The 14,987-nt window shown below is 38.4% G+C and overlaps 1 protein-coding gene across 1 annotated transcript; it reads right to left on the reverse strand.

Annotated features, from left to right (window-relative positions):
* Positions 1 to 11,837: 11,837 nt before the first annotated feature.
* LOC145056838 (ARM repeat superfamily protein) lies at positions 11,838 to 14,172 on the reverse strand. Its single transcript, XM_079004564.1, has 2 exons — positions 13,341 to 14,172; positions 11,838 to 13,076 (listed from the first exon to the last, which is right to left on the reverse strand). The coding sequence occupies exons 1-2, from the start codon at positions 13,910 to 13,912 to the stop codon at positions 12,149 to 12,151; spliced, it is 1,500 nt and encodes a 499-aa protein (XP_078860690.1). The 5' UTR covers positions 13,913 to 14,172; the 3' UTR covers positions 11,838 to 12,148.
* Positions 14,173 to 14,987: the final 815 nt, after the last annotated feature.

The raw sequence follows: 14,987 nt of genomic DNA on the forward strand, positions 1-14,987 counted from the left end.
GGTAGGGATTATTTGAGACGTCTTGAGATTGGATATGGGTTAGGATCGAAAGTTGGCAGCCAGGATAGGCCAGTTCTGTTAGAGGATCGTGTCAGTGAGATCATCCGGGAGGAGGTGATCAAGATTGTCCGGGGACAATTTTTGGATATGTTTGGGTCTATTAAGACCTCCATGGTTGTATATTTCTATGAGCATTATGCAGCCCTTGCTGAGGCGGCTGCCACAACAGCTGTAACGACGGCATGGGGAGGAGTTGGTCGAGCTTTCCAGTATTGGGACTTTTTGTTCGGACATATTCTGATGAGCAGAGGATTGCAGTTATCTGAGATCAAAGGGTTGATCTATACTCGTTATATTCTGTGGGTTGAGCGGGATAGGCTAGCACATGAGTTTATAGATTTGAGGCTCGGGGGTTTGCTCGAGGCCGGAATATGAGTTACGGGGACTCCAGAAAGGAGTAATGATTATGTTTACCTGGGGTTTTGCAGCTGGAAGTGGAATGGTTGGTTGATGGATTGGATTGTCGTTTTATAGGGCAATGATTGTGCCCTTTCAGTTTTCGATCTCAAAGGAGTGAGCATGCTTGTGACCCAGGATCAGGTTGTATTCCAACTCGGGATCAGTTGGTTGCAGGGATAGGCAACATTATTTCAGCGCAGGTGCGTCGACGTGGCATAAGTAATTGTGAGGTTCGTTTTGCCTTGGATCTCTTATATCAGGCGGTAAGGATTGATTATGTGAACTATTTCACTTTTGGGATTGTAGACTATGACAGTGGAGTAGTTTGCAGCCCGATTTAGGGCAGAGATTGTTTCAGCTGCTGCAGTTCAGTTGTGGATGTTTGAGCTGGTAAGTGAGTCAGGGTGAGAACCCTGAAGAGAATGATTCCTAGAGCCCGAGAGCGGGAAACTTGTTTGGAACACCTTTGGAAAAGGAGTATTAGGTGGGAGGTCTACGGATAGGGTCCCACAGAAGGGTTATTCAACATTGTAAGGATTCAGTGGTTTTAGCAACCGTTAGTGATTGACGGACTAAAGCACCAAGGGAAGTAGCTCGTCGCAGAGGTATTAGTTGGAGCATCTATCTTGTGGTCTTCGGGACTTGAGTGTGAGGCCATTCAAGCATTAGTGACTGTCTGTTTCTCTGGGGTTCAGGAAGTGTTCATCTGGTTCTTAGAAGTGTGTGATCAATTGGGATTGGCTAGTAATGGAGTACTCGTGGGAAAGAGTTGGTTGTCATCGGATCGATCGTTGGGAAGTGAGAAGGATTGGGAATCCTCCATTTTTATGTATTATGAAGGCTTAGTCGAATCTAACTGGGGAGAGTTACCCCGGGATGCGGAAGTAGGAGTGGTTTTGAAAAGGGGATAAATTTCACAAGCCGAAGGGAGTGATTTGGGTTAGACATGAGTGACATACTAGTTGGCCGGTAGTGGTAGGTATGTTTTTGATGGTTTGAGTTATTGTGATGTGTCTTGGGTTGGTTTCATCTGTGAAAGAGCCATAGTGTGTCTGTAGTGAGGAAAAGATTGGTTGCTGAAGACCAGGAAGGAGGTGAGGCTGTCGTGGGTCATGTAGCGTTCGTTATGTAGCAGAAGTTGATGGAAGGGCGTGGAAGCAAGTCCAGCCAGTCAGTTTTCTTTTCAGGAGACACGTGGGACTGTTGTTTGTGTGTGTCTTTTGGTTCAGTAATCGGTGAGGCGTTCGATGTTTCGGGTAGTGGGCAGACAAGTTAGGACCAGGGAGGTTTCGACTTCGTCTGAGAAACATCATATGGTAGCAGGAAGAGTTGAAGTAGGTTTATGACTTGGGATTCATGTGTGGGATGTGAGGGTATTCCATCCTAGGGATGATTGGACCCGTTGTAGGCATGAATGGTATTCCAGCTCGAGGCTGATTGGGCCAGGCATGAGTGTTCGTATTTATTCTTGGATTCATTTTGTATGATATTTTGGGAGCTAAAGGATGCATTATCCTGTTAGCACTAAGGGTTCGCTTAAAGAAGAGGAAAGTTGGGTTTCCGATACTTTGGATCATCATGATTTTGTCAAGTAGGACAAGTGGCATGTAGGATAGACCTTTTGAAAAGGTTCGGTTGGGATTCACGTCACCTTTCACGTTTCGCAATTGCGAAAGTGCATCATGGATTAGGAGGCCATGGTATCGTTGGATGACATTCAGGTTGATGAGCACCTGAATTATGTTGAGAGGCTTGTGGCATTCTGTAGAGAAGGGTGAAGGTTCTGCGAAACAAGGAGGTACCTTTGGTAAAGGTACAGTGGGAGCACCAAAGGGGGTCTGAGAGGATGTGGGAGCCGGGGGCAGAAATACGGGAGCACTATCCGAAGTTGTTCACCACAGCGGACTTTGTAATACCAGCAAAAATTAGTTCAAATATAATTTGTTCAGCAACCATAATTAGAATGTACCAAGTGGTAGATATCGTAACAAGGTTTTCAAAAATATAAAGAACACTAAAATCCGAGTTATAACGAAGAAGTTATGACCGATCGAAGATTCGCAACAAAACCGGTAAAACACTATTAAGCATAAAATACGAAATTCCAATAAAATACTTTTTAGCGTTAAGTATCTAAATGTAAGTTGAAGATATCATTAAACCGAAAACATACATAAAAAGAACGTCCAAATCTGACTTCGTATGAGGAAGTTATGATTTTTCGAAGTTTCAGACATAGCAATAGACAACTAAAAACTCGAAATAGAGAGCGAGCGACTTTTAGCCAACACGACCTAAACGAGAATCGAAGATCTCGTCAATAGTAGTACAACGGTAAAAAGAAAGACGAAAACGGACGTCGGATGAAGAAGTCATGGATTTTTAACGGAGTTTTCCAGTCCCGGCCTATTAAAAATATATTATTAAAAATAAAGTCAAAATTAGCCGATGAAGTCTAAATGATAGTTGTATAGTATATTCTCACCTTCGCGTGCATATAAAGAACGTCAAAAACAGAGATCGTACGAGAAAGTTACGGATTTTACAAGTTCTGGACACAAAACTCGAGGCTGGTCCGAAGGAACGCCCCGCGTTTGCAAGGCTAGGCCTCGGTTCGTCCACATCGCTCTGGGTCACATCAGGGATCTCCGTCCAAGGCTGAGGTAAGTGATGACGTCAAAGTGCTGCTAAACGCGCTGCGTACGAGCCAGGAACGCCCAACGCTCCTCGCAGTAACGCCCTGTGTACGAGGAGTCAGCCAGCCTATATAAGAGATGCGAAGTTGCCCAGATTTGTTTGCTTTCCTCTCAATCCTTTCACCTCGAAAGACCTCGCAAGACCCTCTAAACCACCCCGAAGCCCTTATATTATCCCTATCACGCAATGCAAGTCCCGACACTCCCAAGATTTCCGAGAAATCAGCTTTTTCCAGTTGAAGTTCTGCTCGATTATTATCTTATCTTCTTCAAACCCCCATTTCAACCAGGTGAGTTCATATCCCCATTTATACGCTTTTAACTGATTTTAAATGCTTTTGAACACTTTATGCCGGGGGGAGGGGGATACAAGTAAAAACATGGTTAATCTCGTATGAAAACATCAATCTTTTGTTATACATTTCATATTGTTTTTATAACTATCACGTGGAATTTGTTAACATGCAAACATCTTGCACCACTTTACCCTCTCAGGATGAAACATATTTATGAATATTTTAAGTTTTATTTATATGTTTGAATCATATCATGGGTAACCATTTTTACTATAACATTCGTAAACATGCAAGAACATACAAATCATTATTATGCCTTGTCAACACTGTAGGAAAGGGTAATTATTTCAGAGACAAATATATTTATTCTAATACGTGACTTAATTGAGAATTCGTGAGACATTCATCTTCAATATACCTTGTAAGGTACCGCTAGAAGTCCTGTTTATAACCAGAATCTCCCGTCCGGAGAACGTGACAAGTGTGTATAGATCTATACGGGACTAATGATCTCGCGCCCTGACTGCTAGCTACAGTCCCCGGGGTGACAAGTGTCATCTCATTTCGACGCCTGAAGAACGTCGCTACAGGAAAATTATGATAGTACGGTTATAAAAACTCACTGGATAGACAATTATTATGGTATTACGTTTTCATGGGAAAAGTAACAGTTACAGTTCTTTTCACATTCAAATACAATCTTCTTATAGTTCTGTTTTATAATAAGACGATACATCATTCTTTTGAGCATGTCATAGTTGCTTACAGGTTACGGTCTTGGTCATTTGAGACTGCATTTCACTTTTAGGAAAATATATGATTTTCCTGGTTCAAATACATACAATTTATACAACAATCATTCATATTCATTTCATACACTCATAAGAAAATATCGTATTTTCTGGAAAACAAACGTGAACGTTCGAATGGCAGACATTTTCTCAAAACACTACTTATGACCTCACCAACTTTATTGTTGACACTTTTTCTTTGAAGTAACTTGTATTCTCAGGAAAACGCTAGACCAGGTAGCAACTGCTTTTGAAGACTAACGCACCGACGTTAGTAACATATTTTGGATCAGCATATAGTATTTGATATTCAAACATGTAACACATACAATCATGTAAACTTTTCAAATATATTTATATTATGGTGGTGTGTACTTTCTTTACTATTCAATTGTTATGATACTGTATATGACGTCCTCCGCCCCCGAACATTTCCGCCGTTCAGGTTTGGGGGTGTGACAGACTTCGAGGACGAAGTCTAGTTCAAGTGGGGGAGAATTGTAACGCCCTGATTCTCAAGGTATTGATTTATGGTTAATTTTCATGATTTCAAGGTCCACTCGACGAGTTGGGTGCCCTGACTCGTCGAGTAGCAGCGGGTTGGTCCACGTGTTTAAGTGACCTACTCATCGAGTCCAAGAAGGGACTCGACGAGTAGGAGCTGGAGGATGAAACTCTAATTTCTGGGGTTTTGCACCCTATTTAAAGGATCATAAGCATACTTCAACCCCCTTACAACCTCTTGGTAGTTCAGCAAACCCTAATCCATGTGTGTGCTTCATCCTTGGGTGTTTCAAGCTTTGGGAGGTGGATCTTTGCAAGAAGAACTTGGAGAGCAAGTGGCTAGGAGTAAATAATGTGTGGGGATCTAGTATCTACCTAATTTGGCATCTTTTGGAAGGTATCAAGTTGTTACCTTGACCTCATTTCATTCTAGATCTCATTTGGTTAAAGATTAGGGCTTTTCTAGCATAATAAGAAGCTATTCTTGGGTTTGAGCCAAGATCTGAAGTTGAAACTTCAGATCTAAACTCTCTTTGGTCTCTAAGTCCATAAAGCTTTAGGATTTAGCAAGTATGAACCTCTCCTTAAGTGTAAAACTCTATTGCAAGCTTGGTTTTGTCATTATAAGACTTTAGAGCCTTACATGCATGTAAAGTTTGCAACTTTACGTGATAAACATGCCTTGGGAAGCTGGATCTGCAATATGGAACCTTATCAAGGATTAAAAGCATCTGAATGGATGAAGGACTGAAGGGACTCGGCAAGTTTCATGGTCAACTTGGCGAGTCTAATGAAAATTGTCGTGGGCTCGGCGAGTCAGTAGAGTGACTCGACGAGTCAGCTAGGGTTTTCCCGACCTTTGGACACGCAGTGACTCGGCGAGTTGACGAGTTATGCAAGGAACTCGAAGAGTGGCTGGTTGTACTCGATGAGTTGAGGTTAACATGGACTGTTGACCTTGACCATTCACTTGGACTTTGACCAAGAGTAGACTATTTGAGTTTTGGGAAATTGGAAATTATGAGTATGGTTCTATGGTGAATATAGGTGGTGGAGTTTGTGAGAGTGATCCGAGAGTGGAGCTTATCACTTCAGCGTGTCAGTTGCGACGTGAGTTAACCTCACTGTACTCAAGGGTCTAAGGCACCAAGGTCGTCCCTTTGTTTTGTTATTGGGATTATTATTGTTGTGATATGTTAGTTCGATATCCATGTAGATCGAATGTGGTTATGCTTAGTGACCTATAGTTGGTCTGACTGTATGCATGCTAGTTGTTATGCCAGTTAGGTAGATCCGTAGGACTACCTGTAGTATTATGTGATTATCTGTATGTACTTTAGTTGTGTTATAGGTCGACATATTATGTGGGATGGGTTGAGGTGAAACTGCTCCGTGCGGTAACCAACAAACCCATGAGCATTCCAGATACGAGCTGAGGGAGACTCGTATTATGGGCTCGATGGCAATCCATATGTGAGATGTGGGCCCGAAAGGCAATCCAGACTCACACTGTGGGCCCAGGGGTAATCCAGTATGTAAAGTTGTGGACCCAGTACATGTTGTTAGAGGTGTAAACGAGTCGAGTCGAGCCGAGTACTGCTAAGCTCGAAGCTCGACTCGCCAAAAATACCTGAGCTCGAAGCTCAACTCGAACTCGCCTCGAGCCTAGATTTGAAGCTCAGACTCGGCTCATGAAATACTCGATACTATCGAGCTTGGCTCGCGAGTTCGGTTCGGCTCGACAAAAATTAAAAAAAAAAAGTTTAAATCATCTCAAATTAAAAACATTTCACATGCTTTTACTTTCTTCAAAATAACAAAAAATTCACAATAAACCATTTAATGTCAATATAGCATCAACCATCTATGTGATTGGAGTTTTCATACATCCAAAATATGAAAAAGAAACATTCTCAAAAGTTTTGAAGTGCAACTTAATTCCTTACTCTGTAATCGGCGCATGAAAGTTAAAAGTGTTGAAATATTTTAATAATTTAAAAGTATATAAAGCCTAAAAATTTAATTTTATAAATACTCAATTAAGCTCGCGAGCTTACTAAGCCGGGTATTTTACTATTCGAGCTCGGCTCGATAAGGTACTCGAGTAGCTCGAGCTTGAGCTCGACTCGATTAAAGTCGAGTCGATTTCGAGTATTTTCTGAGTCGGGATCGAGTTTCTCGTGAGCTGTCTCGTCTCATTTACACCCCTACATGTTGTTAGTTGTATATATGTTATGTGAAGTGTATCGGTATGTTGGCATTCCAACTCAATGGTTGAGGGCCTGGGGTATTCCATCCCATTGGATGATTGGACCCATAGTATGCTTTTTGTTATTATATGTGTATTATTGTGTGCATGGGTATTTTGGGGGTAACTTACTAATCTTTCGGGCTTACAGTTTCAGTTTATTGTTTCAGGTTCAGCGGATGACCGCAGAAAGGCGAAGGCATGACCGTACACTTCCTCGATTGATGATTATGATTTCTGGTAACTCTCATGTTTAAACTATTTTGAAAACAAATTGTAATAATTGAATGGTTTAAATTATTTAAAAAGTTTTAAATTAGCTCGGATTTTATGGATGTTACAACGGCACGTGTCAGCAGACTAGAGAGGACACGCCAGCCACGTGTGCGGCGCACACAATTATGGGGCACGACATGCCCTCTTGTTTGCCCTATAAATATGTTGTGAAATGAGTCCATTCTTCCTCATGAACTCACCAAATCTCTCTCACATACTCTCCCACCTTTGAGTCATATTTTCTCCCAACTTTTAGGGTATATTAGTAGAATTTTTGGAGCTTTAGGAGCCCAAAAAATAGGAGCTTTCGGGTCGGAGTTCTATCTACGCAATTTCCCAGTTTTTGCTAAAATCTATGTAAGTTAAGATACACTCACTTTATTTCAAGTGTAACTTATATTTATGTTCATAGTCGTTAAGATACACTCATTTTATTTCAAGGGATGATGTCTAGGATGGATATAGTGAGGTGTTTAAACTGGGATTTCCAAACAGTATACTTTATATACCAAACGGACCCTACCCCTGATATGATCATACCTGGTTGTTCCTTACTTGATAAATTTTGATGTAGACATTGGGATTAGTGAGGAATCTAGACTATCATTAGTCCCCAAGAATATAAGACTAAGACTTGGTGATATTCATACCTAGGTCGCGTCAGGGGAAAAACTAAAGTACGAAGGCGAAGTTCTACCTAAATTTTGAGGCATCCACTTTTATCAAGTAAGTGCATAATTACTTTCATTTTACACATAGATATGAAGTATTTAGATAAAAATGCTACGTGTGTCTATTATATACGATATGTGTTGGATGAACCTATATGACATGATTTTACGCGATTTAATTATATAAGTATTTACGTACTTATTATATCATATATATATATATATATATATATATAGGGTAGTGATGGGTGATGAGAGATAGGAGATAGAAGATGAAAACAATTAGGAGAGGCCCTTAACAATAAACATATATGAGATGCCATGACTTTTACTTGCCATGATTGCGATGTTTGCAATGTAGTAATCTAAGAGAGTATAGATGACGTCCGTGGACTAATTTAAACAGTCCAATGGAAACCGACAGGCTCGCAACCTATAGGTAATGAATTATGAGTTTCATGCGATGTACGAACCACATATTCATGTGATGTACTCTACTGGCATGTATTGCGGAGGAATCCCCCAAGTAGTATTGTCAATGTGATGATAGGTGATGAACTTCAGCAAAAGTCCTTAGCAATGAAAATATAAAATGCGATGTTAGGCGATGAACCTTAGGAGAAGCCCTTAGAGATGAATATATATGAAAATGTGATGTTGTTGACGCTCTTTCGGATAGTTCCATAGAAATGAATATAGAAGAAAATGGGCATGGGTAATTAGGATAATTGTTTGATAGATAACTAAACATATTAATTATATTATTGTGGATTGAAAACGTTATGTACTCACCTGGTTTCCCAACCTGACCCACTCATTTTCACAGGAAGCGTTACAAAGATAATGATATTCAAATCTGATGAGAGATTCAAGGAAATATAGGCTATAGAATAAAGATATTGTAAGGCATGTAATAACTACGTTTATGCTTATGTTTCTTGTATTAATTATGACATCCCAAACTTTAATAAATCAATAAAAAAATTTCTTTGAAAATACTTTTATAGAACAACTTCTGCATTTATAAATAAACTCTGTTTTAAAATAAACATAAAAAAAAAATCGTTTCTGACCGTAAAAATAAGGATGTCACAGCCGGTCTTTGTATGGCCGGTTAGCTTGACATGAAGACTTTCGACCTGCTAGTATTTGGGTCTAGTTTTTAGTTATGAACTGATCTTAATATGTTTCGTCTTTTTGTGTGGGATGACCCCATACACCCTTACACACGGAGTACTCTAAGAAATTAATGGTGTATTTGACAATTAGGTTTAGGAGATTTTAATGTTTTTTAAACTAGAATTAAAAAAAACGGTTTTGTTTGGAGTATATGTTTAAAATTTGATTTTAAAAAAAAAAAAGAAACTTATAATTTAAAAATTACTTCAAATAACGTTTTTTAGTTTTAAATTTTTATGATTCAATTTTGAGCTTTTATTAAGATGTTTTTTGTATAATTTTAGATATTTCAAAAGTGTACAATATTTTTTTTGTCAAATATTTCTACATAATATAGGCTTCAACTTACAACTAACTACTAATGTATTTAATTTTGCCAATCTCATCAAAGTTGGAATTGATAAACTCACTTTGTAAAAAAATTCACCGAGCACCGAAATACGATAATCATGTGTTCACTGGTTATACAAACACGAAACAAACGTGGAAAAAAAATCAAGGAATGGTAGCACTTGTTATCGTATTCTCCAACCAATGTCTCAAGAATTCTTCAAGCAAAGAATTACTTCACCGGACCTGGTTGTATAGTTGAGGCACACAAAGTTATTTGCGTAGTGTTTTTATGGGTAATATGGTCATTTATGAATCATTTTTTGCATTTAAATGAGTCAAATTCAGAGACGACGCTAGCTTTTTTTTTTTTTGGAACGGCAAATCTACTCTATTCTACTCCTACAATTTTCCTAAATCTCCACCTATGTCCCTCACGGGACTTGAACTCTCGACCTTAAGGAGGGAGGGCAACACCGGATACCACTGGACTAGAAGCCATTTACCACCGATAACAAACACTACCTTCCAGAACCACCACAAACTACCATCTCCACTATTCACCACCATTACCACCAAGTGATTAATCTAAAATTGGCTTCAAACTTACATTCAAACCTAAAAATTGATTCAAACCTTTAATCATTTAAACTTGGATTCGACCAATAAAATTGCATCCTTAAACGAATGTGGTTACTAGGGGAAAAACGATTCAATAAGAAAGGGACGAGAGAAGGATGTAGGATATGGTGGTTTTCGCAAAGTAGCGGGAGAGGAAGAGGAGCATGGAAAGGTGTGAGCAAAGAGTGATGTTGGCGATATTAATGGGTGTAAGGGCGTTTTCGTGGAAGATGAGAAAGATGAGACCATGCACTTTGCAATGTATTAAGAAAACACCACCTTCCATCACCGCCATTTGCCACCACAAATATCCATCTCCACCGTTCACAACCACCACCAAGTAACTAATCTAAAATTAGCTTCAACCGAAGCAAATTCAAATCAAACCTAAAAATCAATTCAAACCTCCAAGCAATTCAAACTTAGATTCCAACAATTAAAGTGCATCCTTGAATAGGCGTGATTACCGGTAGCACACAAATCAAGAAAAAAGAGGCTAGGGAAGGATGTGGGGTAAGGTGGTTTTCGCAAAGTAGCAGGAGAGGGACATGAATGTGGAAAGGTGTGAACGGTAGCAGGAAGGGTGTCAACGGTAGTAAAGTCTGTGAGAACGTTTTCATCGGAGATGTAAAGGATAAGACTAGTCCTGACAATTCATGTATTCGTGTCATGAAAACGTGTCGGTGACGAAATTGACACGATACGATTACACGATGAAAAATAAGTTTTATCTCAATTTTAAGATGTATTCGTGTCGTGTATTCGTGTCGTGTCGTGTCTCTCATAGATTCGTGTTTTCGTGTCTGAAATTATCAGGTCTAGATAAGACTATGCACCTGGCAAATGTTTTTTAAATGAATAGGTAAATTTGTGTATTTTGTTTCTTCTTTGAAATTCAGTTGGCAAGAAAAAATGATTGGTAAATTGATGATGAGTGAAAAAGATGAAAGTAACTAAAAGTATACAAAAATTAGTTTCATGGTAAATCATTTAATGATGTTTATTAAACTATTAAAACAACTATAGATGAAAAATGTATGTTTAACAATCATGTATAAAATGACCAAATATATTAAAAAGTAATAGTTTATTACCTAGCTTTTGTTAATTAATAGAATTGGCCGCCATTAAAAAATACCTTAACTTTTGGAGCAAACACTAATTCACAGCAACAACTATTTTATTTTAGAAAAAGATAAAGTAATATAATGAAAAAGTGATACTACTAAATTAAATCATTGCAAGTATGTAAATTTTTATTAAATATTCTTCTGGCAGGAATTTTAACATGTGAAAAGTGAAGTTGGATTTATCGTTAAATGTGTGGAAGACACCAAAAGATAACCAGAGCCCAACAGGAATCCCCAAATAGTTCTGAGAATAAAAACAACTTAATAGTTTGTCCAATTTTCCATCTCATCTGTCCATATCATCCAAATAGGAGGATGTACACATGCATAAAGGTGGTGTATGTGCGTATATATCAACAGAAACAATATAAATATACTAATAAAATTTATTAATCAAATATATATTAAACTATAAACCATATAAATCATAGCCTTGTTTTTTGTCTTGACCAACCATTCAACTTAAATTAAATTAATAGTTGTTTGATATGTTTTTTATTGAGCCTCATAAACAATAAGGTTGAGTCTAATTCGATCAATCTTCTAACTATTTACCATAGTTCTCTAATTCAATCTATCTTTAACTCAATTAGAATTAGAATTGCCACTTCATTAAATGGGTTCAAGATCCACATGTAAACACACCAAAACCCACTCATTAAATGGGTTCAAAGTGTATACTTACATGATCCACATGTAATCACACCTAAACCCACAATGAACTGCTTATACCTCGAAAAATCTAGAAAAACAAAGTTACATAGAACTACACAAAAGTTGTAAACTAAAGATTCTATGTTCTACAATACATATTAAGATCCCCAAAAACATTGGTCATTCTAGTAGTATTCTAAGACCAAAAACAAAAGACATTATCATACATAATAACCACAAGATTAACCTACTATAACAAGGTACAAAAACAAACACATGATAAGATTTTCATCTCAAAATGGTAAACTCTTTGAAGTCGAAATCGATGTAAGCGATCTAAAACGCTCCGAAGGCACAAAATCTTGAGGTAAATTCGCCCTTTTCACTATCCTCCTCATGTTGCTATGCAAACTTTGTTGTACCAATTGCTTCACCGCCTTATTTTCGTCACTCATCATCTCTGGATTCATGGGGTCTGTTGGTCTGGATTTAACCAGATCAACAGACCCATAAACGGGCGCTGATAGATTCGCCCCTGTCGTAGTTCCTACAAAGGTTTCGGACACTTGTTTACCTTTATCCATCCTTAAAGTCTCCAAAATACGAGAAGCTCGTTTTTGCGCTAAAGTGCTTCCTAAGAGTGTTAGTTCAAGGAGGGAAGATGTAACCCCCGATTCAATCATGGCTTGTCTATCTCTATATGATTTGTGAGCCATCACCATTAAAATGTACGTTGACTTTTCTTGACAATTTGGTGAATCCATCCAATTTAAAACATCGACTAATGTATGAAATGAATCTTGGACACTACTTAGGGCTTTTCTACCTTCAGGGGTTGAGACAATGTTGCTTAAAATTGACAAGATTCTATCGCTTGTTTCTATGTCTCCTAATGTGGTCAAGAGAAAAGGGATGAAATCATCGATTTCGATCATTGGGGAGATATTTGATGGCAGGATTGATAGGTTGTAGAGTGCCCTTAAACAGTCTTGAATCACTTGGGGATTGATGTTTTTGGTGGAATTTTTTAGGGTTTTGATTAAGAACGAGATGGCTCCTGATGATCCGATGATGGGTTTGTTTGAATCTAATGCTGTTAACCCTAGAAAGTTGGCTACAATTGCTGCGGATAAATCGGCGTTTGGCGAATCTTGATTTGGGGTTTTGACTAGATCGAGCATCTTGTGTACTGCTCCTGCTTTAACAATGGCGGCTTTGTTCCTGAAATATTTTATTATAATTTAGTCAAACCCATGAACAGAAAAACAGATCTAAGCTCCATTAAAAATGGGTGAAGTCGAATATGGAAAAGCGATCATTAAGCCGAAATTTGATTACGATTATATCAAATGCTGTGAAATGGAATCAAAAGTTCAAAACCCTAGATTCATGACAGCAACTAAAGCGTCGAATCGTGGATTTAGTGAGCTTCATGAAACATGGAAATGAAGAAATTTAGTTTGAATTTGGGAGGGAAGTGCTTACGCGTCGTTGCCGATTCCGAGATTTAGAAGGGCGTAGAGGGCGGCGATTTGAGAATCGAGATCGTTGGAATCAAGCATGGCGACCAACGGCGGGATTGCTCCAAGCAATGCTAAAGTCGTTCTGGCATCGGAATCTTCCTTCGCTAACCTTCTGACATCCTTCGCGCCACTCAAAAGTTCGATATCACCGCCGCACTGTAACCCTTTCACCACCCGCTTTAACTCCTCCAACACTTCCACCTTCTTCTTCACCGCTTCCTCCTCCTCCTCCCACAACTCCGACATCCTCAGCAACTCCGAAAGCTTGTCAGACTTCTTACTCTTACAGTTGTTATAGCTCTTAATCACATCAGATCTGCATTCGGATCTCTTACTCTCCTCCTTCGGCTTCTCCATCACCGGAGACATAACAGTTTCGCGGTGGCGATACCCGCCTCCACCGCATCTCATTGTGGCAATGATTCTACGACGACATGACGACCAAAACTTGAAATTCCCACCACCGCCTCCGGCGGTGGTGGGTTGATGGTCTAGAACAATTGATCCCAGATTGTTTTGATGAAGCTTTCCCATTTGATTTGGCACCCTTTACTCCAAACCCATGAAATCAATCGTACATCACCTACATTGCACAGATGAACACCCTTTTTATAAACACAGCCTTTTTAAGTGGATCAATACTTAAAATCTTCACAGAGAGAGAGAGATGAGAGAAGTAGCAGAGGAGTAAATGCTGAGAGGTGAAGCTTCTGAAAGAAGGGAGGGACTATGGTCCTGTGTGTCAGAGAGAGAGAGAAAGAGAAAGAAAAGCTTTAGCTTTGGAGAGAGAAAGGCGGGGGTTAGGCTAGATGGTGTTAGTTAATAAATATTACACTTACCTACCTCAATGAATATGCTAAAGTACTATTTTTATCCAATCAAGCCATGTTCATCTTCTATACCTGGTGGTAGGTATCTGTGTACACTCTTGAACAGTACCGGATTTAGAACAAAATCTAAATACGGTCTAATCTAAACTATCGCTATAATCATGTTTAAATCTATGGTATTCCAAGTTACAAGGAAAATATATTACATTCCCTCCGTCATAAATTAATTGTTCATTTTTTACTTTTGAAGTTTTTTTCTTCGACTATAATTTTAAATATTTTTATTTGTGTTATATATCACTTGATAAAAATTATAAAAATAAAAACACGTTTAAAATACAATTCATTCATATATTTTACATCAAATATTATTTATCAAAAATAAAAATATTTAAAGTCAAAGTTGAAGAATAAAGACTTCAAAAATCAAATTTGGACAATTAATTTGGGACGAAGATAGTATAAATTTTTGATATATCATGGTAATGTGGGGTCTATAAAGCGGCGTGAAATAGTGTGGATTCCTAACTAGTCAAGATTTAGATATGAATCTTTTTAGGGGTGACAACTTTCGATCCAATCTGTAACTCGGCACTGATCCAATCCGAAAGTAAACAGGTGTGGGTTAGATTTTTAACTAGCCAACTCGCCAACCCGCTTATTTCATTGGTTGGGTTGGGTTAAATGTTTGGGTTTGCGGGTTAACACGTCAACCCGTATATATATTACATTCAAAAAAATAGATATAGTTAATTATTAATAAAATATGATTTCATTCT

This window comes from Lactuca serriola, chromosome 6 (assembly GCF_051521515.1).
Source record: "Lactuca serriola cultivar US96UC23 chromosome 6, Lser_US96UC23_V15, whole genome shotgun sequence".
NCBI classification, from domain to species: domain Eukaryota; kingdom Viridiplantae; phylum Streptophyta; class Magnoliopsida; order Asterales; family Asteraceae; genus Lactuca; species Lactuca serriola.